The following is an 18683-nucleotide window of genomic DNA, read 5'->3' as shown; positions in this document are numbered from 1 at the left end:
TAGTACGCATGTAGCACACACCAGCCTCTCAGATGGCTTCCCATCCAATTGGCATAACTGTAGTAACATAGTAAATTAAAATTAATATACATATTTACTAGCTGGCAATAATGCAAGTTTTTGCATGTCACATCTTCATCATTTTTGATCACAGTTCATCTCCTTTTTTTAATTAATAATAATGGAATGGTGCACCTGCCTGCGCTAACGGTTTACGCTGTCGGGCCACCAGTGGAGGATGATAAAATGAGAATGAGGTCAGGTCAGTTAGCCCATTGTGACAAATTCACCAGGAATTTATCACGATTTCCAAGGTTTCCCTTTTTAGATGTAAAAACTATCACTACCAACTACCAAGAATTTTTTTAATTTTTTTATTTATTTATTAACTTTAATGCACACAGTATAATATATAGTACAGTACATTTGGCGGACTTAACACCATGCGGCATTTTCTAACAGTCAACCATAGGTGGTGCAGAGAATAATTTTTGGCAGTGCAAAATTATAAACGTAAACAAAATGCAACAAAATATAAACAGAACAAAAAAAATATATACAATATATATACTTAAGACATACAATAATATATAACATAAATATATACAAATATGATACCTATATACATATACTAGCTGTCCCGGCAAACGTTGTTTTGCCTTAAAATAAAATAAAAATTAGGGGTGGACTACCCCTAACATTTAAGGGGATGAAAAATAGATGATGGCCGATTCTCAGACCTACTCAATACGCTCACAAAATTTCATGAGAATCGGTCAAGACGTTTCGGAGGAGTATGGGAACGAAAACTGACACGAGAATTTTATATATAAGATATGCAATAAACTTAAATATATACCAAATACTCTGACAGTCACAGAACTAAAGAGAGTTAAATGGAAAAAAAAGAGAACTCAGAGAAGAGAGAAAGTTATAAATTCAGATAATATTCCAGTAGTTTACATTTAAAAGAAAATTTATTCGTAGCAGTTTTGATATCAAGAGGTAAGTCATTCCAAAGTTTGATTGCCTGAATTGCGAAAGAATAGTGGACGAATCCGGACAAATGAGCCGGGATATGAAGTAAAAATTTTCTGGTTGTGCGAATACAGTGATTGATGTTGTCCCAATGGAAATGAAATTTATTCTAGTTCACAGTCCTTCATTTTATACTTTTCGTCTTTATCAGGGTGGGCTAACCCACCGTTGGGTGTATGCCACTCTATATTTCCTATTTATGTATGTTATGTATCGGTGAGAAATTTGTCCGAGCATAACGATTTTAGTTTGAAGAAGTTTTGTGCAAGATATTGTCTATTAAGTAAGGTTCTATTAAATTCAAATCATTTATGTGATACAAATATTTGGCAGTCTTATCGTCAGCAAACATTTAGCAGTTATAGTCGTCATAAATACATTTATCTATGTCTAGTCATTTGCATTTCATAGATCTGACATCATATGATACGTAACTTTAGGACTTATTTCTTCTTTTTATGTAATTGAAATAGCAATCAAGCTTAAGGCCTTCCTGATGGCGATTGCCAACCGTGAAGACATAAAGGTAAAATAGGTATAAGTCTATATGAACATAACGTTACATATGACGCTCTTTACTTGTTGTACGACAGCTTAGTGTCATGCCTTTACTCTAATGCCCAATTTACACTCAGTCCGAGTGAGCAGGGAAGTGAGCAGCGCGAGAGTGTAAACACTTCCCATGCCATTGGCTCTGCCACTCGCGCTCCCTCGATTGTCGGTTTTTCGTGCGCGAGTCAAAGGACTGGCAGCGTGTTTTTGCATTCAGCCCTCGCTCAGTTGTCGTCCGGTAATATTTCCGGCAGCGCGAGTGGCAGGGGAAGCGTCTGAATGTAAAGGTAGCATAAGATGTCGTTCATCCATCTGCTGGAGTCGCGGAATCGAATGGTGTCATGTCCGCGTACTCTATAATTTCACTGCCATATCTCACCCTTCAACCGTAACAGCTTATAAATCAAGTTGCTTGGGGGCAGAAATAGGTGCAACAGAGGCGACCACGTATAAAGTAAAAGACCAAAATCCTGTCAATATTTTATATGTAAATACACGGTAAATTAAGTTTAATTATATGTACATTTTATTTGCTCTTTTATTTTTTCGTTTGTTGTTTATATTGTATTTTTTACATTGCACTGAATAAAATATTTTTCTTTCTTTCTTCTTTCTAAATGATAGGTCAAAAGATCTCAACTGTAAAAATGAACATTAAAATGTATATCTATATCCTATTATTATTTTCAAACTCCCTCGTCGATGCCTTGTATTATTACTGAAGTGCGATGGTTATCACCTCATCACTGTAGTGTTATATATGAAGTGATGAGGTGTCGCTACTTGTTCCTGTATTATATAGGTAGGTAGTGAGTATACAGATTGAATGATTGTACTGTACTCAACAATCATTTAACATTTTCACTCTGAATTTGTATAAGAACATATCATACAAATTATTTGTGCCTCAAAAATAGAAACATGATTGAAAAGAACAAACTATTTAGCTAAAATAAAATTACCAACACGTTTAAACAAAAATTTACTTATTGAAACAATAAAAATTAATGGTCTATTGATGGTTTTGAGGTTAATGATCCTCTACCCGCTCCGATCCGACCGACCAAGTTTAAGCTACGATAGGCGGTCCACGAGTGTATCAGAATGGCAACCAGTAGATACAAATGACGAGCTGTCGCCTACACTACATAATGACCACAACGTGGAATTCTGTGAGGAACGTATCAAATCAGAAGAATGAATGGCGGATCGTGAATTTGTGGGGCCCTGAGCTAAATCTACTTAGAAGGCCCTAAGTAGATTTAGTCCAAGACCTACCTAATTATATTACTCAACTAAAAAAATACACCGACCAAAAACAAGCGACAAGAAATTCTCCGTTCCTTTCGATAGACGCGCACTTGCATGGGTTGATTGATCTCAGGGTTGCCAACCTTATGATAGCTTTTTTCTCATTCTATTTAATTTTTTATATTCTAAATATCGTGTCAGTGCGGTCTGGGGGCCCTGAGTTGCAGCCCAAAAAGCCCTTAGGTAGATCCGTTCCTAATTGTTACTAAGGATTTCATGTAACAAATGAAATCTGGATAAATCAAGTTTTGTGCTTACCGTAACATTGACAGATAACATCTCTCTGACTACCCTATCTGAAATAATAACATCCATGAACAATTCATACAGCGCCATCTAGTCCCAAGCTAATCAGAGTTGGTGTTGTTGGTAGGTATACTTAGATGTGTAAATACATACATATATACATAGAAAACACCTAGACCAATATAAATGGTAAAACGAAACCGTCAAATAGTAATATTGCTGTAGCACACACATGCAGGTTTACCCTTTATTGAATTGTTATATTGTAGGTACTTGTCATTTGATGTTATAATTAAGCCTGTATGTGTGTACTAAGATACAAATAAAAACTATTATCTATCTATCTATCTATCTAATAATAATAATCTCAGGACAATTCACACAGCGCCATCTTGACCCAAGTTAAGCTAGCTAAAGCTTGTGTTATGGGTACTAGATAATTGATACAAATACATAGATTTTTTTTTCGTAAATACATATATATTATACATAGAAACACCCAGACCGATACAAACAATCATTGTGAATAATTAAAAATAACCTATGAAAAGCGCCACCAATTTAGTCAAATGTAGTTGGTCAATGGTTAGATTTACAACAAATTCATCAATGAATATGACAACTATAAAACCAAGCCATCTAGTGGCTATTATTATAACAGTTGGTACGAATAGTCGCATTCTATGGCAATTTACTGCCGCCGGGAGTTGTGGGAGAATGCTTCATAAGACCGCTAAATATCTTCAATTTTCTTCTTGATTTTTGGCGGGGTTTTATCCCTCTTATCCACTTTTCTGCGGTCAAAAAAACTTGTGTACTTAAATACTTTAATGCAGCGAGTGACCCAGGAACAAAAAACAAAATATTTTCAAGAATATGCAATATGTAATATTGTCACAAACAAAAAATGAAGTATAAAAAAAGAATATAAGTCATATAAAAAACTACTACGGACAAATTGCCAGTAACAGCGAGGTTAGTATATCAGTACCGGCTATAATATTAGAGAGTATAATTCTATTAGCCTGAGCTCACATTTTCAGGTTTAGCAAAGAACTCCAGACTTTGCGTGTCGGTGACGCCGTTCGATTATCGTTTTTTTTAAGGGTAGCCATTAATGTGCTATTCGAATGACTCTTATCGGAAATATACGAGGGCCTTTACTTGACTCGAGCCGACTTTACTCGAACGAGCGTTACATAGCCAAACGATCGGCTCTTTTTCATTTAATGCCCAACAAAATAAAGTAGAAATTTCCCATTACTACGCAATATCCACGTTTCAACCCGTCCAACTCACGTCTGTCTTTCTTTTCTAGGGAATAAACCGAATGTCGCCAACCAATACACAGTCAAAGACGTCGGTGACGGGCTGAAACTCTTCATATGCAAGACGTGCAATCGCAAATTCGAGGGACGAAATCTTTTCCGACAGCATTATGTGACAGTGCATTTAAAACTGGGGCGGAAAACTCATTCGTGTAATCGCTGCGGGTTGCAAGTTGAGCCATATAAGCGGGCGTTGCATTTGGAGGAAGCTCATGGTGTTCCGCGGCCAACATGCAATGTGTGCGGGAAAAAATTTCCGTTTCCAAATCAGGTTAGAATCATTGACGAAATCGGTACTAAATATAGTTCTTATCCGGCAATTTATTGTTAGACTAATATCTCTAGCCCTTTCAGACCTGAAGGATACAGACGTGAGTTACAATTTTGAAAGCTTTGTGAACCGTATGCTATCCATTTTTATATAAGAAAAGAACACAATAGAACAACCGAAAGGCAAAATGGGGGTGCATATTCGGCGTACGACTAATTCCTTACGTTACTTTGTAGTCTCCGGTCGTGCCTTGTCTTCTCTTATAGCTCTTTCCATTCATTGATATTTGAGCGACAATATTAATAATTTTTCCATAATTATTTGCTTCTCGTGACTCGTATCAAATAGCCTCCCTATCTACTAGACACCTAAATATCTACCTATAACTTAAAAAACGTAGGTAGTGGCAGATTTCCGAAAACAGTCCATAGATAATAATCGTTCTAATGGTTAGATACAAATTAAAATTCAGAGGAGGTAAAAGAAAATCACAGGTTTCAAAGGGCTAGAGTATCGCAACCTCTCAGACTAGAGAAAACACTGGGAAACACATGGAGTGGTTCCAGTATCAGTCAAATATAAATTGATAAATTCTTTAGTGCCGGTCAGACTTGAACTAATGACTTTTCTATCTAAGTGGGTGACTAGTAAATTACCAGAGGCTCTTAATACAAGTAAAGGATAACTAATTTTGAAAATAGTGAAACTCTTTTAGTAGATATATTTTATCAAGATTTTCCTTCAAATTTTTGGGCCGAATTAATAAAGTTCGTTTTGCCTTAAGTATTATTATACTGTCCATAATAATAATCCAGAATAATTCACACAGCGTTATGTACACCTAAACTATAGAGAGCTTGTACAGTCTATCGATACTCACATTTTCCATGTATGTTATGTATGTATTTATTCAAATTCAAAAATCATTTATTCATGTAGGACATTTTAGCCGCTTATGAATGTCAAGTTTTTACATTATAATTTTTTTCCCTACCGTCCATTTCGGTATATAGATCCAATTGAGAAGAACTGGCAAGAATCTCAATTGAATTACTTTTTTTTTAAAAGCCAGTTTATTTACAATGTATAGGTATTTAAGTATTTCTATCAATTGTTTAGTACCCATAACACAAGCTCTAGTGAGCTTGGGATTAGCGCAGTGTGCATTGTTCAAGATTATTATTAAAAAATGTCTTCCAACTAGATTTGTGTCAAATCATTCTGCAATCAATAACTTCAACAGGTCATGTGGCATCAGAGGAAAATACATATGGGCGAAAAGAAATTTCAATGTCCCGATTGCCCATACAAGTTTGCAACATCTTATCATTTGAAAGTGCATCAGGTTAAACATACTGGAGAGAGGCCTCACAAGTGTGAATACTGTGGGAAGACGTTCAAATGGAAAAAGAGTCTACAGACCCATCTAATGATTCACATGGACGTTCGGAAGCATGTTTGTAAAGCGTGTGGAGACGCATTTGTCCAAAGCACGAGTTTGAAATACCACATAACTCGACGACATCCTGATATGGTGTGAAGAAGGGCATTGAATGTTCAACCGAAGTAGACTTTCGAAAATTGTCAGCATATGCGACGGCTTCTGTAGTCTAGCGGTTTAGCACGCCGCTTTACTTCCTACGGTTCGATTCCTCGCACGGTGCAAACATTTGTATTCATGAGTATTATTGTTTGTATCACTCTGGGTGTTTTCTATGTATATTATGTATGTATTTACAAAAAAAATCTATGCCATTTATATTAGTTTTCTAGTACCCATAACACAAGCTCTGCTTACTGGGACTGGCGCTCTGTTAATTGTCTAGGATTATTTCTTTATTATATATAGCTCAATCTTATTTATTTCAGTCGCCAAACAGCCTGCTTTGTAAGCTGTATTCCGGTTTTAAGGTCAGATTAAGCCGTGAAATTACAGGATACAGGCATACATCTTTGTCCTCTGGAATGAATGGCCACCCATTGGCGGTATCTCGAGCGTCACATGATAACGTGATGTTCATAGTGCCGTTTATGTATATAAATGATTACCACTTACTATCAGGTGGGCCGTCAGTCTGTCAGACTAGTTAAATGTAGAATGACATTAAAAAATTATGACGTAACTTATGAATGGATGATAGTATAGATTAAAAATGGTGTTTTAGATATTAAAGCATTATACTAATGTAATTCCTTTAATTTAATAAATGAAGGAAACACTTTGTAAACAACTGCGTAAAAAGGGGTTTACGAAAATTTCTCGTGCAGAGTAATATGAAATTTCAGAATGCTAATATTTATTTAAAATTAAGCATGAAAATATATTAAATCAATAAAAAAGCATTACACACAATACCACACATCATTTTGTTTATTCTTAAATCTCTATAGTCAAATTAAGAACAGATTACTATTTTTTGTCTTTAATATTATTTGTCTATGATCTGATTAAATGTCAAACTTAACCATAATAAATTCACAAATATATAAATTAATTATGATCGAATTTTGTACATTTGGCGACCACTAGTTTCTTTAAAAAATCTATTGTTTATATAATAGAATGCTAAATAAAACGGTATTAACTCAGTAAAGAATAGCACCGGAAAATCGACTTTAGTTTTAAAGAATTAAATTTCATTTAGGATTGTGTTTACTTGCTTGGTTTTAATGGCTGCGACTAAATTAGGTCTATGATTTTGCTAATAGTCTAGTTTTTTATCAACTCCATAACAGGCGCAGGTTCTATGTTAAGGATGTATGTACATCGATATACTTGTCAATTGTGGACCGATTTTCATAATACTTTATTTTCTAACGGTATTCTTAGTTATGGAATAATGCTGTTTATTATTAATGTAATATAGTTCAAAGTTGGATGTGACGTAACGTATATTAGTCAAAATATAATAAAGGTTTACTTTAAATTTGATTTGTATTTTTATTTTATGGCAACACTTGTTTTTATTCGAGTCTTCGTCTGCTTTTTAAGTAAAAGATAATCTATGTCTATCCTTGTGGTATATACGACAATCATAATCAATTTTCACGCCTGGGGCTTGTTAGATACGGGAATAATGACCCCATTTTTTATATTACTTATTTATAATGATCTGGGGTCAGAATAGATAAATAAACAGTATTCTATTTTACTTGTCATTACCCACAAAAAAGTCTGCTGGATCATGTCTAATTATTATATGTATTACATACAGTTTTTATATATTATTATATATTTTAGTATTATAATAAACTTACATTTTGTTTAAAATTCAATCAAAACATTTTTTTTAGTTTTCCATTGATTTTTTTTAATTTGACGACCTCGGTGATCTAGCGATTTAGAATACCGCTTTACTTTCGATGGTCGCGGGTCTGATTTCTCATACGGTGCACACACATATATTATATTCATGTGTATGATTATTTGTATTTGTCTGGATCTATTTCTATATCTTTACATAGTATAAAACAAAGAGAGAGAGAAAGAGCTGTCGTTGTCTGTTCGCTTATATCTTTTAAATTATACAACGGATTTGCAATGCAATTTTTAGCAGTTGATAGAGTGATTCAAGAGGAAGGTTTATATGTATGTACATGCGTGTTATAGTATAGAACAATCTGGAAAATTTAAAGATTTATTATGAATCCGTGCGCAGCCGGATTGGAAAATGTATCTACATATTTATATCAGTTGTCTAGTATCCATAACACAAGCTCTGCTTTAGCTTGAGCCTAGATGGCTCTGTGTGAATTGTCTTTGATTATTTTTTAAATATCATTAAATATCAGTTATTATTCCACATTTTTGTATGATGATAACTTGAACAAAGTTTATTTTATATATTATTTTTTTTTATATTGTAAAGTTTATTTTTTATATTATAATTTAATATCTGCTTCTTCCTTATCCTATTCATTTGTGGTCGGCATAATGTTTTTCTCTTCCATTCATCCCTGTTGGCAGACATCTCGTTATTTACTCTCTTTTTTACCATGTCATCTTTCACACAGTCCATCCATTTCTTTTTTGGCTTTCCTCTACCCTTATAATCATCCACATTCATATGTAAAACTTTCATGAAATAATTCTCTTCAATCCTACGCATTACATGTCCCTACATATTATTTTGGATAACTTTTCAAATAAGTAAAAAATCATAGTAAACATTTGCTTTGTAGATTATGAAGCAAACTTAATTTACTTTGTGTTAATTTTGATGTAATAATTAATGAAATTAATTACTTCTACTAAACCTCGCTTCAATTCTTCTAAATCACAATTTTTTAATGATAATAAAGACGCCCAGCAAACTTGATCGCCCATTAAACTAAATTTTAAATTCAATGATCGAAATATTAACAATATACCTTTACTAATTACATCCCATATTTGTAAAGATTAGAAGAACTCATTAATCAAATAAATAACGAAGCACACTTGAAAAAAGACATGCATTGTACTCATGAACAGCTTCTAAGAAGACAATTTTAATTTCAGGAAAAAACGAAAGAATACGCGAAGATATAAAGCGAGAGGACAAAATTCTCGGCGATCTCCCAACTGCCAGCAGCAAAGAGCTATCTGCAAAGCAAAGACAGGACATAATGAGACAGAATGTCATCCAAGTACTGTTAAATTCGACCGTAATGCCTTTCAGATGGCTTAAAAGTTCTTTCAGGTGCTTCTATTGTTACGACGTATTCAGAGAGCCGAAGGATCTTAAAAGTCACAATGAAATTGTACACGGTAACAACTATGATGAGATTATGAAAACGATGAAGACTTATTGGGAGCCGATAGTTTTTGTAGACATAACCAACATGACGTGTAAACTGTGCCCAGAAAATATAACGGACTTCTACAGTTTGATAGACCATTTGATGTTCGTTCATGATATATCGTTTAACAAAGATATAGGGTTTTGCATGAATCCATTCAAGTTGTACAATATATCGGCAGCGTGCGTGCTATGTGACAAAGTTTATAGTACGTTTGGGCATTTGTTAATTCACACAAATAGAGACCACAAAGGTTGCTCGCAGATTCTGTGCGATATATGCGGACAGCATTTCCGTAACACACAAAATCTACGAAATCATAGAAATAAAGAGCATGGAAGAAAGAAAGTTGTCTGCTCAGTGTGCGGGGAAAATATAAATGGTATACATAGAATGAGGACGCATATGCAGAATGCGCATAACAAGAAATACAAGTGTTTTGTATGCACAGACTTATTCGAAACGCACTATAAGAGATCATTGCATATGATGACTGTGCACAAGAAGAGAGAGGAAATCAAATGTGAGCTTTGCCCTAAAACTTTTGTCTTTAGAAGTACAATGATGAGACATTACCGAGAGACTCATTTGCAGGAAAAGAACGCTATATGCGCAATCTGCGGATGGAAGGGTTTCGGTGAGCATAGACTTCAAGTTCACATGATGAGACACAGCAACGTGAAAAATTTCAAGTGTACATTATGTGATAAAGCGTTTAAAACTAAGAAAACAATGCGTCAACATTACACTAATATACATGAGAAAGTTATAAAAGTGGAAACGACGCCACAGGTGTAAATGCAAATTTAGAGCTGTAACTTTTAGGTATCTACATTTACGAATGCTGTAAATATACTTAATATAAAACTGAAAATAGACTTCGCAAATATATTTAAACGTCCACCACTTACGAATACAGTAGTGTATTTTCTTAAAAATGTGTACATAGTATTGTGATTGAACATATACTACATACCGAAATTTTTGTTATTTCAGACGTGAAAACGAAGAAGCTACGTCTAAAAGATCAAGCACATAAGAGCACATCAACTGAAAACAAAAAGACAATATTACGCGAAACTCTAAACACGATATTAGAATATTCCACAGCGATGCCGTTCCGCAGGTACGGAAACAAATATAGGTGTTTCTATTGCAACAGCAGTTACCAACAAGCATCTGACTTGAGGATGCACACAACTGATCATCAGAATGTCAACAGATCTAAAAGTGTTAAGAAGGGTGTAACTCAACTATTAGTTAAACTTGATATATCTGATCTGCAGTGCAAAATTTGTTATCACCCGATAAATGAATTTGAAGACTTGATCGCGCATATAAAAGAACATGATGTAGACTTGAACAAAGATGTTCTGCAATTTATCATTTGTTTTAAACTATCTGATGGGGATATGAAATGTTTGGTTTGTAAAGAGAATTTTGACTTCTTTGGACCCTTGCTTTTGCATACTCATCGAAAACACAGTCGTAGAGACTATATTTGTGATACCTGTGGTATCGGATTTGGGAGTAAAGGAGCTTTGGGTCGACATTCCCAAAGCGTCCATCCGACAAGCACGTATCAATGTAGACACTGTGATAAGAAGTTTTTTGCTGTACACCGTAGGGACAATCACGAGAAAAGAATTCATAATGTAGACGAACGTAAATGCAATATATGCGGGGATGTATTAGACAGCATTTATAAAAAAGATACGCATCTAGCAAAAATTCACAACGTATGGAGCTCAGAGTTCAAATGTGATGATTGTCCCAAAAAGTTTCGATATAAGCATCTCCTTCTCTCTCACAATAGAAGAATACATTTGAAAGAGAAGACGGTAGTCTGCGATGTCTGCGGCGATAAGTTCTTCGATAGTCGTTTGTTGAAGTTGCATATGGTGAAGCATAGCGATTTGAAACCGTTCGAATGTGAAACTTGCCAGAAGAGATTCCCTAGAAAGTGTGGCTTGATGATTCATACCAGGATACATACAAATGATAGACGATATAAATGTAAACTGTGTGAGAAAGCGTTCGTTCAATACGCGAGTTTGAAGCTTCATATAAAAATACATCACAACCGAAATTCGATCACGTAAAGCAAGTATGTGGTTACTGCAGTTAACTCTTTGAAAACGTGTATATTGTACATAAACATAGTCTTTATGTCTGTCTATTTATCTGTTTGTATGTTAATGTTTCAAATACAAACGCCTGGAGAAATTAGAGAGACATTCTCAAAGAATGTTTTTAAATATGGATCAATCAAGCAATAGAAAGCTGGGAGAAATACACTAAAATAATTAAATTTGTACAGCTACCTACAATTTTAGATTTAATTTGTTAATGAAATAATAGATGGCGCTGTATATATGTTATATTTATTGTTGTGGGTTGATCATCAATAAATACAAGGTGATCAAGATGTAATAAATAATGAATTTATACTTCGTATTAACAGCTTTTGGGTACTTTATAGGCATATATAAATCATTTATAGTATATTACGATATAAGTGCGTTATTATAGTTAGAACACACGTGGCGGAATTTCAGCCAAAGCAGCAGGCGAGGGCGTAATAGAGCCGAGTGTGTTATACGCACGTATATCGTACGACGTCTTTCAACACACTTGATTTTAAATAAAATCAACTATAAAACTGTGATGCACATTGTTCATTTCCCTCCATTTTACTTTTTTAAATCAACAGCTAACAACTGACTGGCACCACGCGGCGGTCAAATTCGAAATTTGAAAAAAAGAAATAGTACATGGTGCGGTTATGGAATTTTACTTCACTATTTGCATTTATAGCGCACGCGTTTTTATCAGCAGCTATTTTTCTCTTCTTTTGTCTCTGCCGGTTTGTGTTGCCATTAGCCATTATCAGCTGCTTTATATATCGAAACCCGGTGAAATTAAATTCAATTTACGAGCAAGTGTGTTGAAAAATTTAACAGAACATTTAACATTCTTTTGCTTTACTTTTAGAACAATTATCGATATTTGAAATAGTTTTTTTTTATCTATTCGATTTTTCATTTTGGCACGTAATTTAAACATTGATTTGACAATATATATACTAATTAGGTTGCATTCCTTTCGTTTTATTTGTCAAATTTATAATGATTAAAAGTACTTTAATATATTTATGTAATATTATAGAATTTAGTTCTTTTCGTTGTAACGTGATTAAGATCCGTTTACCATCAGATGGGCCGTATGCTTGTTTGCCACCATAGTAGTATAAAAAAATATATTTTTAAATGGATTTTTATATAAATTTTATTTAATTTTTTGTTCTACATTCTTCTTTGAAACGAATAATTGTACAATATTTCTACGAAATTGATTAGTGTTGCTTATAATAATTGTACACCTACATGTACCTACATGTTTAGATTTCAGAAAGAAAAAAAATACGCGCCAAAAATTATTAAAAGTTACGATATAAAAAAAAAGTAATGAATAAAGGTTCGGGTGTTATTTTAATTCACAACCAATGTTATATAATGTATGTAATATAATACATGGAATAAAACAGCTCAATCATTCATATTCGTTTCATTGGAATTACCGACCGAAAGAGATTTGGCCAAGCAGCTTACTTTGTACGATATATTTCGTTTAAAATCTTTATCTCAGTGACAATACAGGGTAATAAGGCTAAATACTATAGTATATATATATACTATTTTATCGTGTCACAGTTTTCGTTCCCATACTCCTCCGAAACGGCTTGACCGATTCTCATGAAATTTTGTGAGCGTATTGAGTAGGTCTGAGAATCGGCCAACATCTATTTTTCATCCCCCTCAATGTTAGGGGTAGTCCACCTCTAATTTTTTTTTATTTTAAGGCAAAACAACGTTTGCCGGGACAGCTAGTATATATATACTATAGTCTCCTGGAATAGCAACGCAGAACGAACTTTACATGATACTTTGAAGTCGTAATGCTGTTTAAACATATAAATAAATAATCCTGAATATTAGATGTTAGATGTTATATTAATACTGGAACGGATAGTGCAGGCTTAGACACCCCCATCATCACTCGTAAAAATATTAAGATACGGCACTTAACTGCACTAAGCTACCTTACGCGGTATGAATTACATAAATAGTAATGCAATCCTTCGGCGAACAATACTACCAGAATCTATAGAAGAATAGAATAAAGAAATCTGTATTCAAATAAACTTAAAATATAAGCACCTTTGAATAGTCATCTACCACTCATTCGGAATGCTATCTGCATCAAGAAGTACGAACAAGAAATTTGCGTGTTGCTTTTTTAAATAATTGTTGTAACTTCACATTTTTAAGTTGAAATGTATGAATACAAACTACCAACTAGCATTAGTTCATTAGAATCAAAATATTTTTTTTTACATCAACAGATATACATACATACACATTTTATATTTTAGATAATTCATAACGAATCTTTTAGTAGTTGACATACAGAATGAAGTAATATATAAGTACTTCAACATATACATTATATAACATAGTTATCACTGGACCTGTCCTTTGTCGGATTACAAGGTCATTATATATTAAATATCCGACCCCCTTAGGCCCCCTCTATGATCCAAATGGTTGAGTAACTAAAAACGATAAACCGTATATATGAGTCGTAGTGATTAGAACAGACCAGTTACAAGAAGAAAATCAACAACGATCACATAACGCCTCCATAGGCATCAGGCGACATTTCTTCTCGTTCGTTTAAAACAATACAGATGATGATAAAAAAAACAACGCAGAAATTTAAGACAATGACGTCGGTTTTTTCATTTCAGAAGACCCTGAAGCGTTCGCGGATAAAGAATATGAGAAACAGAAAAAAATCGAGTTTGCCCTTTTGTTGAGATTTATAATTGAAAACTCTACAATCATGCCGTTCAGATGGCACAAAGGCAAGTTCATGTGCTTCTACTGCTGCGACGTATTCGATCTGAGCTCGCAACTGAAGGAGCATTTCACAAGTCACACTCACGTTGAAATCGAGGAGATTCTACTTAGATGCATGTACACGAATTACAGAACTAAACTCGACTTCTCAGACGCTTACTGCATTATTTGTCCTATGGAGATTGAGAATTTCGAAGACTATCTAAATCATATTAATGAACACCACGATTTAGTCATGAATGAAACAACAATCAAATTGTTTGACGAGTTTAAATTGTCAGACGAGTGTCTCAAATGTTCTGAATGCGAGGATACCTTCAAAAACTTCGCCACACTACTGTACCATATCCATAAAACTCACGTCAACCTTCAAACAGAGAGATCGCTTTGCGAAGTTTGCGGCAAATATTTTCCAAATGTTGACAATCACATAAAACAGATACACCGCGAGCAAAAGTGCAAAATTTGCAATAGAACTTTTCCGTCTAAATATGCGTTGGATACGCACTTTGAAAACATTCACAAGACAAATGTATTGAAATGTCCTTTGTGTCCAAAAGTTTTAGGAACCAGATACCTAAAGAAGCGTCATTTGGCACTAGTGCATGATCAGAAGAGTGTGCAGTTAACGTGTGATATCTGCTCAATGATATTCACAAGGAATAACAAACTTCAGATGCACAAACGCAGAGTACATTTCAAGGAGAAGAACATGACGTGTGAGATATGCGGCTATGTAGCATTCAATATGGAATCCTTAAGACGCCATATGGTCAGTCACGACGACGCCAGACCGTTTCAATGTGATGTATGTAAGAAAACGTTCCAAAGGAAACCGACGTTGAAAATGCATTTGAAAACTCATACGTCATAATAGGTGGTACCTTAAACAAGGCGAAATATCATTTAGTGAAAAGTTTAAAAAAATGTATAAGAAGATTAGATTTTGCGCAAATCGACGGAGTGAAGGGATTCATTAATATTTGAATAAATCCGATGTTGATAGAATATAAATACTTTATTTAACAATATAATTTCTGTGTATTTCTTTAAGAAAACATTTTTCTTCTTATAATTATATGGCTAACCATATACAGCAAACAATATTTGAAAGTAGACTGAATAATAAAATAAAATAAACGGATGCTCTCGGAGTCACGCAAAAACATGGTGGCATACATCTGCCCTCAGCGCCGGTAGATCCCATGGGATCATTACATCATGACGATCTGTCAGCGGTCTGTGTCTTTCGTGTGCCTGCTAACCGGAATTCATAGATATGTGTTGACTTTTAACGTTCAAATTAAAATTCAGAATATTCATGTAGGTCTATTACTTACGATATGTCAAATCTGTCAGTTCGGAGTGCTTTCGAGATGAATAGAACTGATAAGAAACTCAGCTCGTATTCTTTTCAAATAATGTTGTACATGTTTACAATAACACAAATTCATTTTTAAATTCTAATTTGGGAGAATAGATTGGTCTCCAGCATATGCTATTGCAATTTTGTCAAGAGCAGATAGTCTAATCAGTGTTCGTACCCCGAACAGATTAAGTTCCAACGTTTTAAAATGTTATCAAAATCAAATCTAATTTATTTTATCATAAACATTGGACTACATGTGTTGTTATTGTAAATTATAAAGTTTCATTATGATTTGCCTCATTAGGCGTGCAAACATTAAAATTATTCAAAATATTTATAGATCAATTATAAATATATACATTATCACATTATTAAGTACTTAAAAATTCGTTTAAGGAACAGAAACAATTTATAGAGTAACCAATTATTTAATTTATTTATCGATTTTTTTTATGGATGATTATAGAATGATGCACCCTCCGGTTTACGCGGACGGGGCACCAGTGGAGGATGATAAGATGAACATGAGGTCAGGTCAATTAGCCTATCGTGACAAATTCACCAGGAATTTATCACGTGGTTACCAAGGTAACCGCGTGGAGGTCAACCTGACATGGTACATTGCCAATAATGAGGTCATGAGTCCACATTACTAACAATCCCCTCCTATTTATCAATTGTCGTTTGTTATTCTCTGACTCGACAGAAAATTATATTCAATTTTGGAAATTGGTTACAAGTTATTTTAAATTTGAGCGGGAATGGCCATTAATGTTATACGATTCTAAAAGTTATTGTTTTATTATTTGAATGTAAATTTAAATATATTATAATTTAATTTTGCCATGTTTTTTAAGTTATGATTATATTGTGATACGATTCTAAATTATTATTTGAATTTAATTATAAAAATAAGGTAATAAAATATTAATGAAAAGTTCATGATTTCAGTTTTTTTTTTATTAAATATTGTTGTGGCCTCCTTGACAGGACTGCTTGCTGGCCGGTTATAAGACGTGATTAGGACAGACGAGACAATTGACAAGACAGATACGACAAGCAAAAAGACGGACAATTACATAGAAATTTTACTAATTATATTTTACATTTAAAACAAGCTTCTTCTTTCTATTTCTATTCTTTCATTAACGACATTTCTTAACGGTCGGCCGTCCAGCAGAGCGTTCAAATATTTTATCATACCTATGTATCATAAAACAGGGGTTGACAGTTTGTAGGGAAAGCCGTCATTTTTGAAGTTAGAACGATTAAACTTTTTGCTTTAGCTTTTTATAGCTAAACCACAGATAACATAATATTACATCGTTAAACTAAATAATTAAAAATGTTGTTCAATGTTATTCCACGCGGACGAAGTCCGAAAGAAAAATTAATTCAACGTGTAGATGACGTTCAATGTTTTAAATTTGAATGAAAAACTATTATTTATATGATACGTATATATTGTTAACACCTTGATACACAGATTTTATTTTATTTTTTTCTTAATTACATCTAACTACTCGTTTCAACTCTCGTCCCAACGTCGACTAACTCCCACTCACTCCCATATCGCATCATTCTCACTCTTTCACACATCCTTCTGTCTTATTCACACCTTACTCCATTATACCTAAGCATCTTTTACGCATCATTTGATGTTCATGAGCGGCTAAAATGTCCCACATGAATATATATTTTTGATTTAATTTGATTTTAATATTTCATAGCATCCATCCTGCTATCTATTAAGACATTATTTTTTAATTACAGCCTCATCACCCAGTTCTGCTGGCAATCTGCAACTTAGACGCAACTTGATCGGACTTCTCACGTTTATATTAGAAGATACAACAGCAATGCCGTTCCGATGGTGCGCCAACAAATATATGTGTTTCTTCTGCTGCAGTACCTTCATAGACAGTTTAAAGCTAAAGGAACACACCAAAGAGGAACACCAAAATCCCAAATTGAAGAATGTTCTCAGAAATTCCATAAAAAACAGCACTATAAAGTTGGACATATCAGAAATGGCTTGCAAAACTTGTCCGAAACCATTAAAAAATTTAGACGAATTTCTAGAACATGCGGCTATTGCTCACGACTTGACTTATATTAAGGAGGTCAGCTCTCAGGTATTCGCGTTCAAACTGTCTGACGAAGGCATGTTTTGTCAAGATTGTGGGCAGAGCTTCAGGTTTTTCGGTCCTTTATTGAAACATGCGCATCGATATCATCATAAATCTAGTCCATTCCTTTGCGAGATATGTGGCCGAGGCTTCATTAAGCGCGCAAACGTTGATAGTCATATTAAAAATGCGCATTCTGGGACACAGAACCAATGCAACAAGTGCGAGGATGTTTTCCCCACACTACATACTTTGAAGACACATTACGAGAGGGTTCATAAGAGAATTAAATGCCCCAAATGTCCAGAAACCCTCGACAGCAGATATTTGAGGAAGCGGCATCTAGCATTGGTGCATAATGTACAAACATCGCAATTCCACTGCGACGAATGCCCGCGTATGTTCACAGAGAAAAGCAAACTGGTCCAGCATAAATCTAGGATACATTTGAAGGAGAAGACGGTGACATGTGAAATTTGTGGCTTTAAAGTGTTTAATAATGAACTATTGAAGAGGCATATGGTTAGGCATGATGATTCCAGGCCATTCGAATGTGAAATCTGTAAAAAGGCATTTCAGAGAAAGAAGACCCTGGAATTTCATAGAAGAATACATACAAATGATAAGAGATATGTTTGCAAAGATTGTGGGAAGGCATTCGTTCAAGTGACGAGTTTAAAATTACATATTAGAGTTCATCATTCCACAATAAACGACAGTTCTAAGTGGAATTAA

The 18683-nt window shown here is 34.2% G+C and overlaps 1 protein-coding gene across 1 annotated transcript; it reads left to right on the top strand.

The window, feature by feature from the left end:
- Positions 1–2623: 2623 nt before the first annotated feature.
- On the top strand, positions 2624–18683 carry LOC131850229 (zinc finger protein 91-like). Its single transcript, XM_059200399.1, has 7 exons — positions 2624–2771; positions 4466–4746; positions 5990–6242; positions 9248–10165; positions 10525–11580; positions 14339–15262; positions 17593–18683. Exons 1-7 carry the CDS (start codon positions 2624–2626, stop codon positions 18681–18683), a joined length of 4671 nt encoding a protein of 1556 aa, XP_059056382.1.

This window comes from Achroia grisella, unplaced genomic scaffold, assembly GCF_030625045.1.
Source record: "Achroia grisella isolate CSIRO2021 unplaced genomic scaffold, CSIRO_AGI_Agris_v1 utg719, whole genome shotgun sequence".
In the NCBI taxonomy this organism is placed as follows: Eukaryota; Metazoa; Arthropoda; class Insecta; order Lepidoptera; family Pyralidae; genus Achroia; species Achroia grisella.
Note: the sequence above shows the minus strand (reverse complement) of the source record. Positions and strands in the feature narration are given on the sequence as shown.

Coding starts and splice junctions, on each gene's coding strand:
- LOC131850229 (XM_059200399.1), top strand. CDS start 2,624: ATGATCCTCTACCCGCTCCGATCCGACCGACCAAGTTTAAGCTACGAT. Junction 11,581..14,338: donor AGCGTTCGTTCAATACGCGA/GTTTGAAGCTTC, acceptor TTTTCATTTCAG/AAGACCCTGAAGCGTTCGCG. Junction 15,263..17,592: donor ACCGTTTCAATGTGATGTAT/GTAAGAAAACGT, acceptor TTTTAATTACAG/CCTCATCACCCAGTTCTGCT.